Genomic DNA, 25,098 nt, shown 5'->3' with positions numbered 1-25,098 from the left:
TTCTAAGCATATTGAAGCCCAGTTCCTCTCTAAGTGCAGTGTTTGTCTGAGGGAGGTGAAGGGAGTATTGCTTGATGATACCATGTTTTCACCTATGGGAAATCTATTCATAAGGCTCTCTGTAAATCGGTCTCAGGGATTCATCTGCTGCCTCCCTTTACAGATTGACAATATACTCTTGTACCATTACCTCTGCTGATATGTTTCAGTACTGGTTTGGTTGTCTGCTATATGTGGATGGGTGTCTTACACGGTACGTATATACTTTTATTATATAAGACACTCTCAGCTATGGATTAAGCACTTTTTAACTAAAGTTGTTATATATTGTTTGTATACATACCTTGAGTCAGTAATTTAGTGCTCTTCTTTAGCAACTTTATTTGTGGCTAAATATTTGTCAAGGTTGGTAGTGTCTTTGTTTTTTTGGAGCTAATAATTTTATTTATAAATCAGGATGCTAAGTATTATGTTAGTTTCATGGAATGTTGATAATCTCATTTTATGCAGCTATAATAGAAGTATTCATTAGGCTTTATTTAGGTACATTTAGTTTTTTTTGTATATACCTGCTTTTTAGAGTGAAAGGTGTATAAGAAATCCACTACAGCTTTGCATGTCGCGCATGTGATGATGCTATTTATGTCATAGGGTGACGTTTCATCATTTTGTGCCATTTGTCTGGCGCCAAAAAAATTCTGGCAAAAATTGTTTATTTTCCCGCCAAAAAAAATACCAACAAATATGCTGTTATAAGCTCCGCCTCCAGCTCATTCAGTGTTCTCGGAAAACATTTATAGAGCTTTCATGCAGCATTTTATGAATCAGTTTTCTTTTTTTATACATTTTCGCTCTGTTTCCCATTCTCTCAAGCCTGTTCTATATATTATATATAGGAGCATGGATATCATTTTCCGAATTTTTTTTTTTTTTTGCAATTATGTCTCAAACTGAACCTGCCTTTGATGTTATCATAGGGTTTGAGCTGCCTGAACACGTATTTACCAAAGCTAAGTATGTTTGTTGTAATAAAGCTGATCTAAATTATTTAGCTAAATTATGTGGCTCTTGTTTTGACAAATTTTTAAATATGTCTATGAGTACAAATACACCCACTGTTATCCCATTTCAAGCTAATGTACATAGCATTACTGTAGAAATGTAAGATTATATTGCTACAGCTATATAGAAGGCAATGACTGCTATTTTGCCTTCAAATAAATGTAAAAAGGTTTTTGCAACATTTTCCTATACTTAAGCCTAGATTTAGAGTTTTGTCGGTAACGACCCGCGTAGCTAACGCTGGCTTTTTTCTGGCCGCACCTTTTAAATACCTCTGGTATTGAGAGTTCACAGAATGGTTGCGTTAGGCTCCAAAAAGGGAGCATAGAGGTATATTTAACGCCACTGCAACTCTCGATACCAGAGTTGCTTACGGACGCGGCCAGCTTCAAAAACGTGCTCGTGCACGATTCCCCCATAGAAAACAATGGGGCTGTTTGAGCTGAAAAAAAACCTAACACCTGCAAAAAAGCCACGTTCAGCTCCTAACGCAGCCCCATTGTTTCCTATGGGGAAACACTTCCTACATCTGCACCTAACACTCTAACATGTACCCCGAGTCTAAACACCCCTAACCTTACACTTATTAACCCCTATTCTGCCGCCCCCGCTATCGCTGACCCCTGCATATTATTATTAACCCCTAATCTTCCGCTCCGTAAACCGCCGCTACTTACATTATCCCTATGTACCCCTAATCTGCTGCCCCTAACACCGCCGACCCCTATATTATATTTATTAACCCCTAATCTGCCCCCTACAACGTCGCCTCCACCTGCCTACACTTATTAACCCCTAATCTGCCGAGCGGACCGCACCGCTATTATAATAAAGTTATTAACCCCTAATCTGCCCTCCCTAACATCGCCGACACCTAACATCAAACATTAACCCCTAATCTGCCGACTGAAGCTCACCGCTATTCTAATAAATGTATTAACCCCTAAAGCTAAGTCTAACCCTAACACTAACACCCCCCTAAGTTAAATATAATTTAAATCTAACGAAATAAATTAACTCTTATTAAATAAATTATTCCTATTTAAAGGGACAGTATACTCCGAATTTCCACAGTCAAAATTACATGTGCAACATGTATTTAACCAATGTTTAATTCATCAAATGTTTAAATAACAGTTTTTATCTTATCTATTTTCAACTTAAACTTGTACCACTTGTGTATTCACTGTCCGCCTCCATGACCGCCGCTTTTTTTCAATATATTGGAAGAATCCCAATTCATCCAATAATGTTGATATCGGTCGCGCTATGTACCTGCTATGCGAACGCGCGCACGATGACATCATCTGCTTCTGGGTTCCGCTATTCCTAGTTCTGCGCATGCCCAAAATCATAAGTTCACGTCAAGCGCTCGATGCTTCCAAGATTGCATATACTAGATTGAGGAGCGTGAGCGAGCAATAGTGGGAGGTTAAATGTGAGTCACATCATTTGCATGTGGGAAGTACAGAGTTGGTCTATACCTCCCACATTGGAGATGCCGTGGAGGGGTTGGAGAATGGACATAGAGTAACGGTTAGGCTGCAAAACTTATGATTTAATAAAACATGTCAATTTTATTTTTTGTCAAAATTAACAATGCGGTTAGATTATAAGGATATAGAAGACGTTAGCGTTAGCTTTTACATCCTCTGAGTTTACTGACCCTTTAAAGCTAAATACTTACCTGTAAAATAAATCCTAATATACCTACAATATAAATTATAATTATATTATAGCTATTTTAGGATTTATATTTATTTTACAGGTAACTTTGTATTTATTTTAACCAGGTACAATAGCTATTAAATAGTTAAGAACTATTTAATAGCTAAAATAGTTAAAATAATTACAAAATTACCTGTAAAATAAATCCTAACCTAAGTTACAATTAAACCTAACACTACACTATCAATAAATTAATTAAATACAATATCTACAAATAAATACAATGAAATAAACTAACTAAAGTACAAAAAATAAAAAAGAACTAAGTTACAAAAAATAAAAAAATAAAAAAATATTTACAAACATTAGAAAAATATTACAACAATTTTAAACTAATTACACCTACTCTAAGCCCCCTAATAAAATAACAAAGCCCCCCAAAATAAAAAAATGCTAAATTACAAAAGTTCAAAGCTCTTTTACCTTACCAGCCCTGAACAGGGCCCTTTGCGGGGCATGCCCCAAAGAATTCAGCTCTTTTGCCTGTAAAAAAACACATACAATACCCCCCCCAACATTACAACCCACCACCCACATACCCCTAATCTAACCCAATCAGCCAATCAGATTGAGCTCGCATTCTATTGGCTGTTCCGATCAGCCAATAGAATGCAAGCTCAATCTGATTGGCTGATTGGATCAGCCAATCGGATTGAACTTGATTCTGATTGGCTGATTCCATCAGCCAATCAGAATATTCCTACCTTAGAATCCTATCAGCCAATCGGAATTCGAGGGACACCATCTTGGATGACGTCATTTAAAGGAACCGTCATTCGGTGAGTAGGCGTCGGGAGAAGAGGATGTTCCGCGTCGGCTGGAAGATGATGGCTCCCGAAGAAAGAAGATTGAAGATGCCGTTGATAGAAGACTTCAGCCGGATCATGGGCCTCTTCAGCTCCCACTTGGATGAAGACTTCAGCCGGATCATGGACATCTTCAGCCCCCCGCTTGGGCTTGGATCAAGACATCGGAGGAGCTCTTCTGGATCGATCGGTGAACCTGGTATGGTGAAGATAAGGTAGGAAGAGCTTCAGGGGCTTAGTGTTAGGTTTATTTAAGGGGTTTGGGTTAGATTAGGGGTATGTGGGTGGTGGGTTGTAATGTTGGGGGGGGTATTGTATGTGTTTTTTTACAGGCAAAAGAGCTGAATTCTTTGGGGCATGCCCCGCAAAGGGCCCTGTTCAGGGCTGGTAAGGTAAAAGAGCTTTTGTAATTTAGAATAGGGTAGGGCATTTTTTTTATTTTGGGGGGCTTTGTTATTTTATTAGGGGGCTTCGAGTAGGTGTAATTAGTTTAAAATTGTTGTAATATTTTTCTAATGTTTGTAAATATTTTTTTATTTTTTGTAACTTAGTTCTTTTTTATTTTTTGTACTTTAGTTAGTTTATTTCATTGTATTTATTTGTAGATATTGTATTTAATTAATTTATTGATAGCGTAGTGTTAGGTTTAATTGTAGATAATTGTAGGTAGTTTATTTAATTAATTTATTGATAGTGTAGTGTTAGGTTTAATTGTAACTTAGGTTAGGATTTATTTTACAGGTAATTTTGTAATTATTTTAACTATTTTAGCTATTAAATAGTTCTTAACTATTTAATAGCTATTGTACCTGGTTAAAATAAATACAAAGTTACCTGTAAAATAAATATAAATCCTAAAATAGCTATAATATAATTATAATTTATATTGTAGCTATATTAGGATTTATTTTACAGGTAAGTATTTAGCTTTAAATAGGAATAATTTATTTAATAAGAGTTAATTTATTTCGTTAGATTTAAATTATATTTAACTTAGGGGGGTGTTAGTGTTAGGGTTAGACTTAGCTTTAGGGGTTAATACATTTATTAGAATAGCGGTGAGCTCCAGTCGGCAGATTAGGGGTTAATGTTTGAAGTTAGGTGTCGGCGATGTTAGGGAGGGCAGATTAGGGGTTAATACTATTTATTATAGGGTTATTGAGGCGGGAGTGAGGCGGATTAGGGGTTAATAACTTTATTATAATAGCGGTGCGGTCCGCTCGGCAGATTAGGGGTTAATAAGTGTAGGCAGGTAGAGGCGACGTTGTGGGGGGCAGATTAGGGGTTAATAAATATAATATAGGGGTCGGCGGTGTTAGGGGCAGCAGATTAGGGGTACATAGCTATAATGTAGCTGGCGGCGGCGGCGTGCGGACGGCAGATTAGGGGTTAATAAGTGTAGGTAGCTGGCGGCGACGTTGTGGGGGGCAGATTAGGGGTTAATAAATATAATATAGGGGTCGGCGGTGTTAGGGGCAGCAGATTAGGGGTACATAAGAATAACGTAGGTGGCGGTCGGCAGATTAGGGGTTAAAAAAATTTAATCGAGTGTCGGCGATGTGGGGGGGCCATGGTTTAGGGGTACATAGGTAGTTTATGGCTGTTAGTGTACTTTAGAGCACAGTAGTTAAGAGCTTTATAAACCGGCGTTAGCCCAGAAAGCTCTTAACTGCTGACTTTTTTCTGCGGCTGGAGTTTTGTCGTTAGATTTCTAACGCTTACTTCAGACACGACTCTAAATACCGGAGTTAGAAAGATCCCATTGAAAAGATAGGATACGCAATTGACGTAAGGGGATCTGCGGTATGGAAAAGTCGCGGCTGAAAAGTGAGCGTTAGACCCTTTCCTGACTGACTCCAAATACCGGCGGTAGCCTAAAACCAGAATTAGGAGCCTCTAACGCTGGTTTTCACGGCTACCACCAAACTCTAAATCTAGGCCTTAGTGAATTAAGTTCTGACCTTCAGCATACTGATGTATCCTCTACTGATGGGGTCTCATCTGATTCAGAGGATGCCACGTCAGAGACTGATATAGACAAATCTTTTTATATTTAAGTTGGAATATATTCATTCTCTCTTAAAGGATTTTTTTTTTACTTTGGGTATTGAGGAGTCTAAATCTCCAGATGATAAAGCTAGTAATTGTCTAAATTCTGTATTTAAGACTACTGTTATTACTCCTGAAGTATTTCCTATTCTTTACGCTATCTCTAATGTGATTGCTAAAGAATGGTCTAAGCCTGGTACCTCTTTTAACCCTTCTTCTAGGTTTAAGAAATTGTATCCTTTACCTGTAGCCAAGGATCCTTGAGATAGGAAGCTTGAATCTTATCTAAGAAGGGCATATTTACATACTGGCTATATTCTTAGACCTGTTATATCTATGGCTTATGTTGCTGCTGCTTCTACTTTTTGGTTGGACAGTTTAGCACAGCAGTTGTCTTCAGATTCTGAATTATCTAACATTATTGTTTTACTTCAACATGCAAATCATTTTATTTGTGATGCTATATTTGATGTTAGGAAGATCAATGTCAAATCCATGTCTTTAGCCATTCTTATTAGAAGAGCTTTATGGCTTAAATCTTGGAATGCTGACATGGTGTATAAAACTAGATTATTATCTCTCCCTTTTCAAGGTAAAAATATTTTTGGTTCACAATTGGATTCTATTATCTCCACTGTTACTGGGGGTAAGGGAGTTTTTCTGCCCCAAGACAAGAAATCTAAGGGTAAATTTAAAGCTCCCAATTGTTTTCGTTCCTTTCGTCAGAATAGAGAACAGAAAACCACTCCTTCCCCTAAGGCCTCTGGCTCTAATTGGAGACCATCTCCGAATTGGAAAAAATCCAAGCCTTATAAGAAACTAAATCCTGCCCCTAAACCTATATGAAGGTGCGGCCCTCAAGCCAGTTCTTCTGGTAGGGGGCAGACTAAAGCTATTTCAAAGAGATTGGACATACTCTGTCCAAAATCAGTGGATTCAGAATATAATTTCCCAGGGGTGTCGAACAGGATTCAGAATAAGATCTCCTTTGGGAAGATTCTTAACCATGTAACAAAAAAAAAACAAACAGTAAAAGATCAAGTCTTTCTGAAATGTGTTTCAGATCTAGAACTTTCAGGGGTAATTATCCCGGTTCCACAGCAGGAACAAGGATTGTTTTTTTTTTATTCAAATCTATTCTTTGTACCAAAGAAGGAAAATTCTTTCACACCAATTTTGGATCTGAAAACTTTAAATGGTTTTGTAAGAGTCCTAATTTTCAAGATGGTGACTATAAGGACTATTCTGCCTTTTGTTCAGCAAGGTCACTTCATGTCCACAATAGACTTACAGGACGCTTACCTTTACCATTCGATTCATCCAGATCACTATCGTTTTCTGAGATTCTCTTTTCTAAACAAGCATTACCAATTTGTCGTTCTTCTGTTTGGCCTTGCAACATCACCAAGAATATTCTTAATAGTTTTAGGTGCCCTTCTCTCTGTAATCAGAGAGCAGGGTATTGTGGTGTTTCCTTATTTGGACGATATATTGGTACTAATTCAATCTTTTCATTTAGAGAATCTCAAACAAAACAATTTCTGGTGTTTCTTCAAATACATGTTTGGAGGATCAATCTACCAAAAAGTTTCTTGATTTACATAGTAACACAGTTACATAGTAGATAAGGTTGAAAAAAGACCGAAGTCCATCAAGTTCAACCTATACAAATTTAAAATACTTACAAAAAGCTCCAGTTAAGCTTAAATAACCCCACTAAAAGGTGACCCATTTAATACTAGCAATCATATCCATGAATTTTGTTTATATACAGAAATGTATCCAGACTATTTTTAAATGTATCTAGGGTATTGGCATTCGCTACCTCCTTTGGTAATGAGTTCCACAATTTTATTGCTCTTACAGTGAAAAAACATTTCTGTTGTTCATTTCTTCAGTCTCTTAGCATTCCCTTCAGTGGCTACGTGCATGGAAGTTTTTGGTCTCATGATTGCAGTATCGGATACAATCCTTTTTGCTTGTTTTCATATGAGACATCTACAGCTTTGCATGTTGCACCAATGGTGCAGGGATTATACTCAGATATCACAACTGATATACTTAAATCCCAACACTCAACTCTCTCTGACTTGGTGGTTAAACCATCACCTTATTGTTCAAGGGGCCTCCTTTGTTTGTCCTGGACTGTGATCACAACAGATGCAAGTCTCACAGGTTGGGGAGCTGTCTGGGGGTCTCTGACAGCACAAGGAGTTTGGAATCCTCGAGAGGCGAGGTTACCAATCAATATTAGAACTCTGTGCTATTTTCAGAGCTTTTCAGGCTTAGCCTCTATTAAGAAAGAACTGTATATTTGGTTTCAAACAAACAATGTCACAACAGTAGCCAGTGCTTCACAAATCTGTTTAAAAATTAGTAGCCAGTAAGAATATTTAGGAGCCAGGCATATTTTTAGGAGCCAGCCGGTTGGATTTGTATATAGATATATGGATAATAACCCCAAAACTTAGGAGCCAGGGGTAAAATCCTAGGAGCCAGTGGCTCCCAGGCTCCTGGGTTTGTCGAGCCCTGACAGTAGCATATGTCAATCATCAAGGGGGGGGGGGCTTGCAGTCCCCTAGCAATGAAAGAAGTGTCTCTAATACTTGGGCTGAATCCAACTCTTGTCTAATCACTGCGATTCATATACCAGATGTAGACAATTTGGAAGCGGATTATCTCAGTCACCAGATTCTACATCCAGGGAGTGGTCTCTCCATCCAGATGTGTTCTAGCAGATTGTGCAGATGTGGGGTCTTCCAGACATAGATCTGATGGCCTCTCGTCTAAACAATAAACTTCCTAGATACCTCTCCAGGTCTAGGAATTCTCAGGCGGAATTGATGAATGCTCTAGCAGTTTCATGTTTTTTTCATCTCTGGGAGTGATCTCAATGATCATAATAGAACAATCTTATGGCATGGCCTCACAGTTTCTGGTATGCGGACCTTGTCCAAATGTCCAGTTGCCAACCTTGGTCACTTCTTCTAAGACTAGACCTTCTGTCTCAAGTCCCATTATTCCACCTAGATCTCAAATCTATACATTTGAAGGCATGGAAATTGAACGCTTAGTCCTTAGTCATAGAGGTTTCTCTGACTCTGTGATTAACACTATGACACAGGCTCGTAAGCCTGTTTCAAGGAAAATATATCACAAGGTTTGGAAAACCTATATTTGATGGTGTTCCACTCATGATTATCCTTGGCATTATTTTAGAATTCCTAGGATTCTACAGTTTATTCAGGATGGTTTGGATAAAGGTTTGTCTGCCAATACTTTGAAAGGACACATCTCTGCTCTTTCTGTTTTATTTCACAGAAAGATTGCTAATCATACTGATGTTCACTGTTTCGTACAAGCTTTGACTCATTTAAAACCTGTTATTAAATCTATTTCTCCTCCTTGGAGTCTAAATTTGGTATTAAAGACTTTGCAGGCTCCTTCTTTTGAGTCTATGCATTCTTTGGACATTAAACTACTTTTTTGGAAAGTGTTATTTCTCTTGGCTATCTCTTCTGCTAGAAGAGTTTCTGAATTGTTTGCTCTCTCTTGCGAGTCTCCTTATCTGATTTTCCATCCAGATACAGCTGTTTTGCGGACTTCATTTAAATTTTTGCCTAAAGTTGTGAATTCTAACAACATCAATAGGGAAATTATTGTTCCTTCCTTGTGTCCTAATTCTAAGAATACTCTTGAAAGGTCTTTCCATTCTTTGGATGAGGTAATAGCTTGGAAATATTATGTTGAGGCTACTAAAGATTTCAGAAAGACCTCTAGTCTATTTGTTATTTTTTTCTGGTTCCAGAAAAAGGTCAGAAAGCCTCTGCCATTTATTTGGCATCTTGGTTGAAACTTCTGATTTACAAAGCTTATTTGGAGGCAGGGAAGTCTCCGCCTCAGAGAATTACAGCTTATTCTACAAGATCAGTTGCCACATTTCAAGAATGAAGCTTCAGTTGATCATATCTGCAAAGCAGCCACTTGGTCTTCTTTGCATACATTTACCAAATTTTACCATTTTGATGTTTTTGCTTCTTCGGAAGCAGCTTTTGGTAAAAATGTTCTTCAGGCAGCTGTCTCGGTTTGATTATAGTGCCTATGATATGTTTTTTTAATTTTTAAGAAATTATTTTTTTGGATTTAATTTCTCAGCGGAAATAGCTGTTTTGATTTTATCCCTCTCTCTCTAGTGACTCGTGGACTTCCACATCTTGGGTATTATATCCCATATGTCACTAACTCATGGACTCTTGCCACCTATATGAAAGAAAACATAATTTATGTAAGAACTTACCTGATAAATTCATTTCTTTCATGGTGGCAAGAGTCCATGAGACCCACCCAATTTTTTGGGAGTTATGAATTTTTTATATAAAGCACTTTATTTATCCCATTCCTCTTTTTTATGCTTTTACTTCTTTTACACCTCACTTACTTGGCTATACGTTAAACTGAGGTATGAGTGAGGTGGGAGGTGTATTTATAGGCATTTGAGGTTTGGGAAACTTTGCCCCCTCCTGGCAGGAATGTATATTCCATACGTCACTAGCTCATGGACACTTGCCACCATAAAATTAATTAATTTATCAGGTAAGTTCTTACATAAATTATGTTTTTGACTTTACTTAGACCCCTAGTCTCTCTTCATCAAGTTTCAAAGCCCGTTCTCGCAGTACATTTGGAGGGGGAAGTGCCTTTGTCTGTCCACAGCAATCATACAGAGACCCCCCAAATTGTAAGTTTAGCATTACTAAATGTTCTGCTGTACCAGTCTCTCACATATCTCATCTTGGGGTGTTCAGGCTTTCAGGCCGATATGGAGGAAATTCTCCCAGGGAGATATGGACCTCTCGGATTCCTTGTTATCTCACAGCGGAAATAGGAATCAGTCACCAATTTTTACTTGACGCCCTTAAAACCCTAGGATACTTTACAGAATCTTCCTATACTTTTCCTATTCACATAGCTTAAGTTCTACTGAGATGTATTCCAGATGCCCACATCTATTCATAGATATATATATACACTATATATGACATCAATGGCATCACTAAAGGTCTGCATAGAAATGTGTATGATAGTTTTTAAAAAAGCATTATTTGTCAGATAATTGTAATGAACATATTCTCAGTTGCTTTTGTCTCTTCATTTAATCCCAGACAGACTCTACAATGTTGAGATCAGAGGGTAAATTTATTAAAGGTCGAGCAGTCATGATTCGATACAGCGAATCATATCTACTCTACTTTGCTAAATGCAGACAGCATATGCTTTCGGCATTTATCATTGCACAATCATTTCTAGTGAAATGCTTGTGCAATGCCACCCCTGCTCACTCGCGGCCAATCAGCCGCTAGCAGGGGGTGTTAATCATCCTGATCGGATCGGGATGATTTCAGTCCGCCACCTAAAATTTGGCGGAGAAGTTAAGGAGCAGCAGTCTTATTAACGCTGCTTCTTAACTTCTGTTTCAGACTAGCCTGAAACGATGGGCATAGAAACCAGCATCTGCTGCTAAAAAAATCTACCTCCAGGGCTCTGTGGGGCCATACCATCACTTCCAGGACTCCTTGTTCTTCTTTACACTGAAGCTAGTTTTAATTACTTTGGCTGTATGTTTGAGTCCTTGTCATGCAGAATAACAGAATGACCCTAATCAGGTGCGTCCCTGATGGAATTGCATGATGGATAAGTATCTGCCTTTACGTCTCAGCATTTAGGAGATCATTCATTCTGACCAAATCCCCAATTCAAATTGCAGAAATGCAGCCCCTTAATTGCAAGGAACCAGCACCATTCTTCACTGATGCCTGCAGACACTCATTCAGCCCTTCAGTGAGCAAACTGCCTTCTGCTACAGCCAAATATTTAAAATGTTGACTCATCAGCCAGAGCTGCTGTGTTTATGTGCATAGTTCAATTCCGTGGCCTTGTTTCCACATTGGATGTATAGTGTATGGCTTTTTGGCCACAAGTCATCCAGGATGATCACTTCTGACTTCTCCAGACCGTAGATGTAACACTTGTTTATGCCAACTCTAAGCTGATGGCATTTTTTTCTCAGTACAGTAGCATTCTTTTTACAAAAACATTAAATTGTGATGCCCTCTTTTGCAAACTAACAAAATAACTAATTTCCTTTAAAGACATGAAAGGATTGTCAAACTCTTAAAAAAATTGACATAAAACTCAATAATTTCTATCATTTAACATGTATAAGTAAAATATTCTTAACCCCTTAAGGACAAGGCCATTTTCCAATTTCTTTCCGTTAAGGACCAGGACTATTTTTACATTTCTGCTGTGTTTGTGTTTAGCTGTAGTTTTCCTCTTACTCATTTACTGTACCCACACATATTGTATAAAGTTTTTCTCGCCATTTAATTGGCTTTCTAGAGATACCATTCTTTTCATCATATCTTATAATTTACTATAAAAAAATTATAAAATATGAGGAAAAAATGGAAAAAAACACACTTTTTCTAACTTTGACCCCCAAAATCTGTTACTCATCTACAACCACCAAAAAACACCCATGCTAAATAGTTTCTAAATTTTGTCCTGAGTTTAGAAATACCCAATGTTTACATATTCTTTGCTTTTTTTTTTGCAAGTTATAGGGCAATAAGTACAAGTAGCATTTTGCTATTTCCAAACCACTTTTTTTCAAAATTAGCGCTAGTTACATTGGGACATTGATATCTTTCAGGAATCCCTTAATGTCCCATGACATGTATATATATTTTTTTAGAAGACATCCCAAAGTATTGATCTAGGCCCATTTTGGTATATTTCATGCCACCATTTCACCGCCAAATGAGATCAAATAAAAAAAATTGTTCACTTTTTCACAAATTTTTTCACAAACTTTAGGTTTCTCACTGAAATTATTTGCAAACAACTTGTGCAATTATGGCATAAATGGTTGTAAACTCTTCTCTGGGATCCCCTTTGTTCAGAAGTAGCAGACATATATGGCTTTGGCGTTGCTTTTTGGTAATTAGAAGGCCGCTAAATGCCACTGCGCACTACACGTGTATTATGCCCAGCAGTGAAGGGGTTAATTAGGGAGCATGTAGGGAGCTTCTAGGGTTAATTTTAGCTTTAGCGTAGTGTAGTAGATAACCCCAAGTATTGATCTAGGCCCATCTTGGTATATTTCATGCCACCATTTCACCGCCAAATGCGATCAAATGAAAAAAAACGTAAACTTTTTCACAATTTTAGGTTTCTCACTGAAATTATTTACAAACAGGGGGAACTTCCGGGCGGCGGCCATGACAGGTCGCAAGAGTGTTAGTCTCTTCAAGCTTCCATTGCAATCTCTCTAAAATCTTCATCCTAACACTACATCATCTACATTGCTTGATCAAAGATTTACTGCTGATGTAGGCTCTATCATATGATGCCACTATCTTTTGGTCTAGTTATTAAATCCAGCATCCCGGAGTGAAACAAAGGTTGCGGCCTACCACCTCATACCCCCCCGGCAGGACACCTCGGTGTTCCTGTCGTTAAGAGACAGTGAATCCCCGCAAGGCACTGTTTGACTATACTTTGAGCTTTTATCGCAATTGTACCCTTCATAGTTACCTAGCGCCTATCATCTAACCCGCATGATGGGGAGCCCAACGCATATCTTTTAAGGGTTAAGCCGTTTACTGTGCTGAATATAGAGTTCTGGGAGAGTGCTAGCACAATACATGGTATCCTGGCCAGTGTGCTGTCCGGACATTACTCACAAAGATCCAATATGGACAAGCAGAATGTCACTGCTGTGTTGCAGGAGCTGCGCAACCTACTTTCAATTCACCATGCGGCCTTAGAGGAAAAGATGGCTGCTGCATTTACTCTCGGAAGCTCCATGGCTTCCCAGCAAGTTATTCCAGCTGGACCTGCTCTGGGGATGTGTGTGGGTGGCGGAGATCTGGGGCCCCAGCGCATCAGCCCTCCACTAACCGGAGCGGGTATATCGCACACTACTGCAGGATTTGAGACTGGCGATGTGGTCGCCGCAGAAGAAAATACCAAATGGATCATTGCTGATTCTGCAGCCGAAGCAGGTAGCCGCAAGGGAAACACAGCAACGACCCAGTCAGCTCCTATATTAACCGAGGGCCATGTAGCAGAGGAAACTCCTGTGACACACTCACTTCAGGAATATGGAGGTACACGAGCACGCATACAGAGATCCTCAGTGTCTTTGAAAGTTTTGCAAACCCCTTATCACACAGGTGAGTGGTTCTCCAATTGGGACACTATGCAGGGACAGAGACGGTATTTTCTCATCACCACCTGTGTCTGGCTTAGACTCTGGGAGAACGGGCAACCATCTGGTAAAGAGAACTATCTAAGGAGGAATCGCTCTGGAGTAGGTTAGACTGATTCCTAACCGGATTTAAACAGACTCACATTAAATATTTTATATGCAGCTGCAGTTTGCTTGCAAGTTCCTACTATTTAACCATTGATGTTTAGAAAGATTGATTTAGCCTAAATTTCTATATAGTTCTTTGGCTTTGCTGCTGTTTTATTTTCAAACGTATACTAGTTGCATCTTTTTTTTTAATGATTGTACTCTGGCTTCATGGGTATATTTTTCCCACAAATATGTACTACTGCTATTATGGAAATATGGTGTTGTGCTGTGCGGCTTGCGGCCGAGGCTGTACACTACACACAGGGTTACATAGCCAGTTTCCAAAATTTAACAAAATATATAGAATAATATTTAGTTTAAGATGAGTCTGCCCATATAAGTATTTCCAAAGATACTGCTTCTGTTTCCACAGAATATCAAGTTATGCAATCAGGCACAGTTTACTTTTGCTCATGCTAGTTTGTTCCATAAAATGTCATGCAACTGTTCCTCTCTATTTACTGGTTAGTATAGAATATTTATACCACAGCCTATATTGATTGTATTAATTTATCTAGCGGCTCCCAAATAAGCTACATAACCAACTTCATATTTGACGGAATATTTGGAATAATGTTTAGCTGTAGGTGAAGCTGCACATATGAGTACTTTTAAAGATACTGCTTCTGTTTTAACAGATTCCCAAGATATGCAATCAGACATAGTTTATTCTTGCTCGCGTTAAGGTGTTCCATACAATGTCATGAAAATGTTTTTGGTTTTTTTCTCTTCACTGGTCAGCACAGATAATTCATTCTATCTAGCGTCTCTCAACAATTTAAAAAAAAAAAAGCTTTACCTTCTAGTATCCCCTGAATAATAAAACTCTATCTAAAGAAAAATAAAGTAAAATCTGAGGTTCATTTGAGACCCATGAGTGGTCTCCTTGCTATCAATGTACCCTCTAATGTTTTCATTCTAAATGTGGAGAGGTCCAAAAGAGGCCTCTGCTGTAAGGGAGAAGGTTCATAACTTTTTTGGCATTTCTATTTATATTGTTTAATTGAACTCATTTACTCATGCTTCCAGTTTATATTACTGATGACAGTTTATTCAATGTGTAAAATATGGCTGTATTATTTATTTATTTGCCTGTCTTTTCTTTTTCTGTAATACCGTGTTTGTATGCCACACCATAAAACCTCAATAAAAATCATAAAAAAAAAAAAAAAAAAATTATTTACAAACAGCTTGTGCAATTATGGCACAAATGGTTGTAAAAGCTTCTCTGGGATCCCCTTTGTTCAGAAATAGCAGACATATATGGCTTTGGCGTTGCTTCTTGGTAATTAGAATGTGTATTATGCCCAGCAGTGAATGGGGTTAATTAGGAAGCTTGCAGGGTTAATTTTAGCTTTAGTTTAGTGTAGTAGACAACCCAAAGTATTGATCTAGGCCCATTTTGGTATATTTCATGCCACCATTTTCCCGCCAAATGCGATCAAATAAAAAAAGTTGTTCACTTTTTCACAAACTTTAGGTTTCTCACTGAAGTTATTTACAAACAGCTTGTGCAATTATGGCAAAAAATGGTTGTAAATGCTTCTCTGTTATCTTCACTGTCCCTTTAATAAAAAATAAAAAACTTTAGGTACAGATTTATGAAATACCCCTTTGGTGCAGATTTATAAAATGCCTTAGTGACTTTTCCAGCAGTTGTATTAAAGGGACATAACGAACATTTTTGTTCTTTCATAATTGAAATAAGGTATACAATATTTAAAAAAAAACTTACCAATTTACTTCTATTATATGCAACCTTAATATGCAAAACAAAACTCCATATCCAACACGTTTCACCTGATAAACAAAGCCATTATTTGATCAATGTATGTGGTTACAACGTTTTGCATTGGTTTCTAGGCGATTTCTATTTCTGTGATGATCACGTGATAGCTATGGAGTCTTGGAACACCATTTCATTTCCATTTTTTTTTTTTTTCAAATCTTAGATCTTATGTTATATTTATATGGTTAGAGGGTCATAAAAGCTTCATTAGAGTTGCCATACACCCCAAAGGTCAATATTCTGAGTATGGCATTTGAGGGAATATCTTCTTACAAATTAGTGGTTTCAGTCCCTCTATGTATTAAAGGAAGAGGTTAGATTTGTCTCACTCCCCCATCCTTATGTTCCATATGCTAGCTTATGGATGTATCAGACATACAACAGGGTTTTGATCAGCCAAATGAAATTGGGGGTTCTCATCTAAATGGAGGATATTTATCCATTATTCCACAACTAGCAAGAAATGGGGTCTTCAGTAATCCCTTTAATGATTTATTTATGGCTCTGCATTTCTACACCTGCAGCCCAATGGAACTTGCATTTTTTTCTTCTGCAGTCCGCGTATTCAAATCATCTCTTTGAGGATCTAAATATTGAAATTGCAGGTTACTAACAAATATTATTTTATTAATTTGTAGGTTTTTTTACATGGCATTAACAGTATTGCACCTATTATCTAACTCTGTAAACTATACTGCAAGTTTATAATGACACTTCTGCTTGCAGAACCTTGTTTCTTAGTGATTACTGAAAATATATAACAAATAGGTAAATTATCCCCATAACATAGTATTATAATATATTTTGTTAAATTATACAAATGTTAACAAGTTATAAATCTGGGCTAGAGTTGTACTATGCTGTCCTCAGGTGAGCTAAATATATGTATTTTTTAAGATAACTGTAATTGGCATGCAAAACAGCATGTTTCAGTTTTATATACAGTGCCCTTCACTAATATTGGCACCCTTAGTAAATATGAGAAAAGAAGGCAATGAAAATGTGTCTCAATTATTTAACTTTTTGATCGTTTGTTTAAAAAACACTCTGCTCTCATTGATATCAAACAATTGCAAACAAAACACAGGATTATCCAAAAATAAAATAAGAAGTATTTATAAGTATTTTATTTTCAAAACTGAAAATATGCATCCATATTTAATTATGTCCCTTTAACGCCTTGCGCCATTCTGAGGTAGATCTACATTAGGTGGTACATAGCCCAGTGTACGGCATAATGTAGAGCTACGTCTGACATGCTGGAAGCCCAAGCCAACTCGGTTGTCAGGACTCTCCAATACAGAATTTTTTTTGAAGGGAGAGGGAAGGAGGAAATGCTACACTATCGAAAAGGGGGATATAAGAGAGAGTAGCAGGTGTAGTTTAAGGATTGTGGGGAGATGGGAGGTGGGGACCACTACTCTACAGAAAAATAAATAAATAAAAAAAAAGAAAGAAAGAAAAATAGCTATAAACTAGGTACTGGCAGACAGCTGCCAGTACTTCAACTTCATATGGCAGAGACAGTTGGGAGGCGGGAGGGTAAGAGAGCTGTTTGGAAGGGATCAGGGAGGTGGGAGGGCACTGCAGTAAATAAAAAATAAATAAAATGAATTAGTTTTAAAAAAAAATTCATACCCTTAACCTCTGCACTGCCAGACGTGTGGTGTACAGCTGCAATTTTTGGCCTTCTAAATACCAAAAACCAATGGCAAAGCCATTCATGTCTTCTGTTTATGAACAAAGGGGATCCCATAAAAGCTTTTACAATCATTTGTTCTATAATTGTACAAGCAGTATGTAAATAATTTCAGTGAGAATCCCAAAGTTTGTGAAAAAGTTAATGATTTTTTTTTATATGATCACATTTGGCAGCGAAACGGTGGCATGAAATATACCAAAATGGTTCCTAGATCAATACCTTGGGTTGTCTACTTAAAAACAATATATACTTTTGACAGGTAAATAAAACAAAAACCAAGTCTCTATTTCTGTTTAAATGGAGAAATAGCAAAAATGCTAAAAATTCTCCAGTATTTTTGGGCGTTCCAGTTGTCCTTTAGATAAGAATACAACTGGTGAGCAAATGAACGTGTATGCCCTGTGACTGGCCACAACCTCATCTGAATCAGAATGGGGGTGTTCCAGGTAGTCAACTTTGGTTGTGTTTCTAGCTCTTTTGAAAGGGTTAAAATAGTCATAAAAATAAAATTCTTAGGCTGGAATGTCTCTTTAAAGGGACAGTCAAGTCCAAAAAAAACTTTCATGTTTCAAATAGGGCATGTAATTTTAAACAACTTTCCAATTTACTTTTATGACCAATTTTGCTTTGTTCTTTTGGTATTATTAGTTAAAAGCTAGACCTAGGAAGGCTAATATGATAATTTCTAATCCCTTGAAGGCCGCCTCTAATCACATGTTTTTGTATTTGCTTTTCACAGCAGGGGAGAGCTAGTTCAGGTAAACCCTATAGATAACATTGTGAGCACGCCTGTGGATTGTGGCAGACACTGCACTAATTGGCTAAAATGAAAGTCAATAGATAATAAATAAAATGTCATGTGATCAGGGGGCTGTCAGAAGATGCTTAGATACAAGTTAATCACAGAGGTTAAAGTATATTATTATAACGGTGTTGGTTATGCAAAACTGGGGAATGGGTAATAAAGGTATTATCTATCTTTTAAAACAAAAATTCTGGTGTTGACTGTCCCTTTAACTAAATATACTCTATATTAAAGGGCCATAATAGTTTAAACAATACATGCTCTAATTTCTTAGAGCATGTAATTTTAAGACTACTGACCCTGCACTGCCACAAAAATGTTAAATACACAGTAGAAGTATTGCTTGCTACCTCCAAAGCACTGCTGATCCCAAGCAGAAACCTGCCGCTAATTGCATGGGTCAGCTGTGTAACTAGTGTTGCTGATTGGATCAGCTGTGGTTTCCGCTAAAGACCAGCAGTGCTCTGCAAGTCCCAAGCGGTACCTCTTCTGTATGTTAACCCCTTTGCAGGTCTTAAAATTACATGCTCTAATGAATTAGTGCATTACATTTTTCAACTATTACGGCAATTTCGATTATTATTGTTTTTCAAAGATGCCACATTGTTTAACTTAAACGCATATATCATGCTGAGAGGTATAAGTCTATGCATAAAAAACTTTACTACTGTGTGCCTGTACTATGCTAAAACCTTTTAAGCGTGCAGAATTATTTTCCCTGCATATTGGATTATAACATCATAAACATGTGAGAAACAAACAAGTCTCTTGTTAAAATGTCAATAAATGGCTCCAGAATGTCCTATTTGAATTCTGTTTGTAATGCCTATCTAAAATCATTATTGCAAGCCATTGTAACATTTTTATAAAACATATGTAATATTTTTACTGAAGAAAATGTGTACATATATACATAAATATAGGCACACATTCTGCATTCCTGTGATTTGTGGTATTAAAATAGGACTTATTCCTGTGGGATATTAATAATGGGACACTATTATTTTTTTATGCAAATACTGATTAATACCAGTGTCAAATTATTTTGTCATTTTAGTTCAATTACTTAACACCTAAACAAAATATCCCATTGCACAAAATAAACAAGAAGATTGCAACTTGCATTTTTTCAGTGTCTCTTTATACAGTTACTATCTTTATATATAGCCTTTAATTGCAAAATATGCAACAGTTTAAGACCTATAGTAAGATATCTGATAAACACAAAAGAATGCATAATTTCACACATACCATGCAAAGTTTTTGTAATTAAATAGAAACTAAATTTGTCTTTACCACATTTACTGTTACTTTTTCATATTATTTATAATCATTATCTTCAATGCTTATTAGTATAATCACTTACCTGGGTTTTTAGCCATCTCATTGGTTGTACTTTAAGGTAATGAACTGGTTACATATGAAATTATTATCACCTAATTGTGTGAATTCTGCTCATTTCAAAGGGAAACGTTTTCTGTTTGTTTCAGAGAACAGTCTGACCCAGGCAGGAAGGAGAGGCGGAGTTTCCTTACTGCTTGAAATCTCGGGAATTTGTTCAGATTTTTTTTTTACAACACTGTATATAGTGGAGAGGAAACCGTTACACTGCCACATTGTTTAACTTAAACACATATATCATGCTGAATATCATCGCCTTAAAAAAAAAAGTGTAAAAGCTTTATTTAAAAGCTCTTCCTGTAGACACTTTTTAGTTTTCCCCAACAAAAATAAATTATCATTATCTGTTTATTTGAAACTGTAATCAAATCAGCTGGAACACATCTGCAACTTTTTTTGTTGTGGTTATAATTTAAGGGGACCTTTTTTTAGTGTATATTATTGTCTAGTGACTACAAATACAGGAGTATAATACTAGTATACAATATATTATAATCTACTTTACATGCCATTACATAAAAATCAGACATCGAGTCAATGTTTTTTTAACGTTTGGATATATAAAACATGAAGTGAAACTTATTGCTTCACTGGCAGTGGAAGGTTATTTTACGTCAGAAAAGTTCTAAAATGGAGTTTTGATTCCTTGTGGTTATGTGTCATAATTAAATAAAATGATGTTGGGCATTATACATTTCATTGTTATAGTGTCCCCTGGAACGGAATAAGCAGGGATGTGTTAAAATAGGAAAACCGTGAAGCCACAAGAAAAACTGAAATGCACATATACATAATTAAACTACTACATTCCTCAGTAGGACATTAAACTCAAACTCGATGCACTGTTATAAAATGGAATTTACCTTCCTGGTCTCCTTTGTTGTGGCTAATTGACAACAAGTGTAAATTAAAGGGACATGAAACCCAGAATTTTTCATTCATAATTCATAGAGCATACAGTTTTAAACAATTTTCCAAAATACTTCTATTATCAAATTTGCTTAAAGTGATTTGAAAACAAAATGTTTTCTTTCATGATTCAGATAGAGCATGCAATTTTAAGCAACTATCTATTGGTATCTTTATTTGAAAAGCAGTAATGTAAGCTTAAGATCCAGCCTATTTTTGTTTCAGCACCTGGGGCTGGGTAGCTTGCTGAATAGTGGCTAAATGTAGCCACCAATCAGCAAGTGCTTCCCAGGTGCAGAACCAAAAATGGGCTGACTGCCCATACCCCCTGATCCCTACCTGATCCCTCCCAAACAGCTCCCCTCACACTGGTCACCACCAATTTAGATTTAGATACTGGCAGTCAGTCTGCCAGTATGCAGTTTAATTATTTTTTAATTATTTATTTTGTATTTTCTGTAGAGTAGGGATTTACTGTAGTGTATCATGTCCGCCCGACATTGCTAAATGACGACAGCATACGCTGTCAGCATTTAACATTGCACAAGCAGTTCTGGTGAAATGCTTGTGCAATTCCGCCCCCTGCCACTAGCTGATTGCTGTCCCCCGTTTAGAAGCGGCGGACGAGTTAAGAAGCAGCGGTCTTAAGTTCGCTGCTTCTTAACTCCTGTTTCCGGCGAGCCTGAAATCTAGCGTGGAAAAAGGGGGATCAGGGGCCATTCGGCCCTTGATAATTCGGCCCCTTAGTATGGTGTGTGTGTGTTGTATGAGAGTGTGTAGGTATTGTATGAGAGTGTGTGTCTGTTTTATGAGAGTATGTTTGGTGTGTGTGACTGTGTGTTATATGAGAGTGTGCGTGATGTATGTGTGTTGTATGAGAGTATGTGGTGTGTGTGTGTGTTACCTTTTACAACACTTTCAAGTTTGACTAAAATCAGGAATAAAGTACACACAAAATTGCAGCTATCTTGTTGTATAATACTTAAGAAATTTTCAGCCCAATCAAAAAAATAGGGTCACAAAATTATGTGGTATCATAGCATTGGGTCTTGGGGAAAAAAAGTTTGAAGAACCCTTCTCGAATTAATTAAACCATGTGGTTTTTCAACTATAATGGTCCTTTTAAGTAATTTGAGGGCATTATTACTTAAGTAAGCACCCATCTCCAAGACTTTTTTTTTACTCTAATTGTGTTGAATTATTTCTGTATCATTTGGTGCATTCTTGAAAGTGAAGGTCAATTTTGATGAATTAGTGCCCGGTTTTTAATACTCCTATTAAAAACAAGGGGAATTTAATTAATCAAAATTGACATTTCACAGGTTTTCTTCAAAAACTTACCTTTTAATCCTGTCAGCCGCACCAGCACTTCCTCTGCCCGTCGCAAGCCGTCTTTGCGGGTCCAAAATGATGAATCCGGCTTGCATCAGGCCAAGATTCCCCCAGGGGGAATCCGTTATTGGAGGAAGCCGGATTCGTCATTTCTGACGTCAGCAGAGGCTTCCGATGGCCGGGGGAATCGCTGGAGCGGCTGCCAGGATTAAAAGGTAAGTTTTTGAAGAAAAGAAGTAAAATGTCAATTTTGATGAATTAAAGTGCCCTTGTTTTTAATAGGATTATTAAAAAACGGGCACTAATTCATCAAAATTGACCTTCACTTTGAAGCATGGATAAAACTGTGATTCTATAAATGCTTGTTTAATCTAACTATATAAATATAATATAACTGAGAATTATATCGCTGGCAAGAATTTCTGGCAGCAAATTAATAGCACTTATGTTGTTAAATATCTTCAATATCAAAGTATTTTCTCACCATCTATAGTTAAAGCGACACTGAACCCAATTTTTTCTTTCATGATTCAGATAGAGCATGCAATTTTAAGCAACTTTCTAATTTACTCCTATTATCAAATTTTCTTTGTTCTCTTGCTATCTTTATTTGAAAAAGAAGGCATCTAAGCTTTTTTATTAGTTCAGAACTCTGGACAGCACTTTTTTATTGGTGGATGGATTTATCCACCAATCAGCAAGAACAACCCAGGTTGTTAACCAAAAATGGTCTGGCATTTAAACTTACATTCTTGCATTTCAAATAAAGATACCAAGAGAATGAAGAAAATTTGATAATAGGAGTAAATTAGAAAGTTGCTTAAAATGTCATGCTCTATCTGAATCACGAAAGAAAATTTTTGAGTTCAGTGTCCCTTTAATCATCCACTTTATAATTACTCCTTGAAAATATTCAGCTAAATATTTCTGTAATTTTTGGCCTCCATACTCACTATATAGTATAAAAGTCCTTCTTTCAGTCAACTTGGTGTAAATCTCAGAGAGGTCTTTAGCACTTATTCAACTGAAAGGCCTAATGCAAGGTTACATAGAAACACAGACTTTGTCAGCAGATAAGAACCATAGGCCCACCAAGTCTGCCCACATGTCCTATAAGTATAAGCTTAATTAGTTTGTAGGATATAATTATGCTTATCAAACAGTGTTTGTCAACTCTTCTAACCTACACAACAGCAACCTTCAACTGTTACTCTGCTTAAAGGGACACTCAAGCAAAAATTAAGCTTTCATGGTTCAGATAGAACATGCAATTTTAAACAACTTTTCAATTTAGTTCCATTAGCAAAATGTGCAGTTTTTTTATATTTATATTTTTGAGTCACTAGCTCCTACTGAGCACATGTGCAAGAATTCACAGACTATACATATATGCATTTTTGATTGGCTAATGGCTGTCACATGATACGGGGGAATGGAAATAGACATAACTTTGAAATTTGTCAGAAAATAATCTATTACTCATTTGAAGTTCAGACTAAGTTATATTGTCTTTTTATTGTGCATGTGTTTATTATGCAAATCTACTATATTTACTGGTCCTTTATTTATTTATTTTTACCTTCATTTGTGCAGTATCCATTACTTCCTGCCACAGCCCTACAAGGAGGCTGGAGTCTCTACATGAAGGATAAAGCTTATCTAGCTTTATGCCATAACACTTCTAGAGTAATATGAGCTGATTTACGGTTAAGTAAATACTAGAAAAACATGGAGTCAGATTTGCCAATGTTCAGAAAAGACAGAATACAACCTAATTGCACAACATGTCAGCTCTCTTATTTCCCTGAGCGCAGTGGCCACACTGAAAATATATATGTGCTCATTTTGCAGGAAAACAAGTAAATTGTTTGCTTTTTTATCGGTTTCTTTTTATGTTTACTTTGATTTAAAATATTTGTTTTTACTAAAAGAGCACTGTATATTATCCCTTTAAGATGACTCCTCATTGTTCCTTAAGGGATTAAACATGGAACTGTATTTAAACTGTTTTATTTAAATAAAGATTGTTTATTCATTATTTCTGAGCAAACCCTTATTATAAAGTAGTGGGTTTATATTATGTTGTTTGTAAAAACTAAAATATATTCAACCATCTTTAAAAGGATAGCACATGGAGGATCATTAACTTTAAAATTAAAATGACATTTACACTATATCAGGATATAAGTACATGACTGTTAATAAGTCCTAGACAAAATTGTAACTAAAGAATTGTATACAGTGCAATTAGAGATTTATATACCTTTATGTGGGATTGATATACATCAACAGATGAGAGGGTTTACAATTATAACCTTATTCCATAAATACTTAACATAGTTACCTCTAATTGCGCTTAGGTTTACGTTAGATTTATTAATTAAACTAAATTTATATGGGCTTATTATTGAATATCACACACAGGTGCTGAAGGGGTTAATCACTGAAAATCTTTGGACCAATAGGGATGTAATTACAGGTATATTAGGCAGGATGTAATGGCAGCCAATCATGTCCATGATTAAGGAACCATCCGAAACATGTAGGGCTGATTGGGTCCTAGCCATGAGAAATCTGCATTTTTGTTTTTAGTTTTGTTGCCATAGTTTGTATTTTTTTTTTATATGGAGGAATTAAAGGAGTAACTTTTCTTTGAGGATCACTGTGTTTTTTCGTTTTTTCTATGTTATATTATGCTGATCTATTTATTTTTATAAATATATCAGCTTGAGCAATGATAACAGCTGTGCCTGGTGGTAAAGTAACTGTGCATGTTAAAGCAATCTGTAGTGTCAGTTTCAACCAATAACTCTCTTTAATTCTGATCCCTTTATAGCCAACTATAGGCCAGATTACAAGTGGAGCATTAATTAACGCTCCCGACAAGAGCAAAAGCCGAACTTTGAATATTGCATGCACGTTCACGTATTCCCCCATAGGAGTCAATGAGCCAAAAAAGTGGGGGGAAAAACACCCTACTCGCGCACAAACCCGATTGCATATTCTCATGTGCCCTACCTGACATGAAAATATTAATGTTTCACATTCCAATGTTCTGCACAAAGCAGAATATGTTCTATTTATATATATACA

General features: G+C 36.7%; 1 protein-coding gene across 1 annotated transcript in view; it reads right to left on the bottom strand.

The window, feature by feature from the left end:
• The window catches only part of DISC1 (DISC1 scaffold protein), an 831,610-nt gene extending 811,744 nt beyond the window's left edge, over positions 1 to 19,866 (bottom strand). The window contains exon 1 of the mRNA XM_053712267.1: positions 19,730 to 19,866. Coding sequence (XP_053568242.1) covers positions 19,730 to 19,745 — 16 coding nt within the window. The 5' untranslated portion in view covers positions 19,746 to 19,866. The remainder of the gene's footprint in view (positions 1 to 19,729) is intronic.
• Positions 19,867 to 25,098: the final 5,232 nt, after the last annotated feature.

This window comes from Bombina bombina, chromosome 4 (genome assembly GCF_027579735.1).
Source record: "Bombina bombina isolate aBomBom1 chromosome 4, aBomBom1.pri, whole genome shotgun sequence".
NCBI classification, from domain to species: Eukaryota; Metazoa; Chordata; class Amphibia; order Anura; family Bombinatoridae; genus Bombina; species Bombina bombina.
The sequence above is the reverse complement of the archived record's forward strand: the minus strand, read 5'-3'. Positions and strand labels throughout refer to the sequence as shown.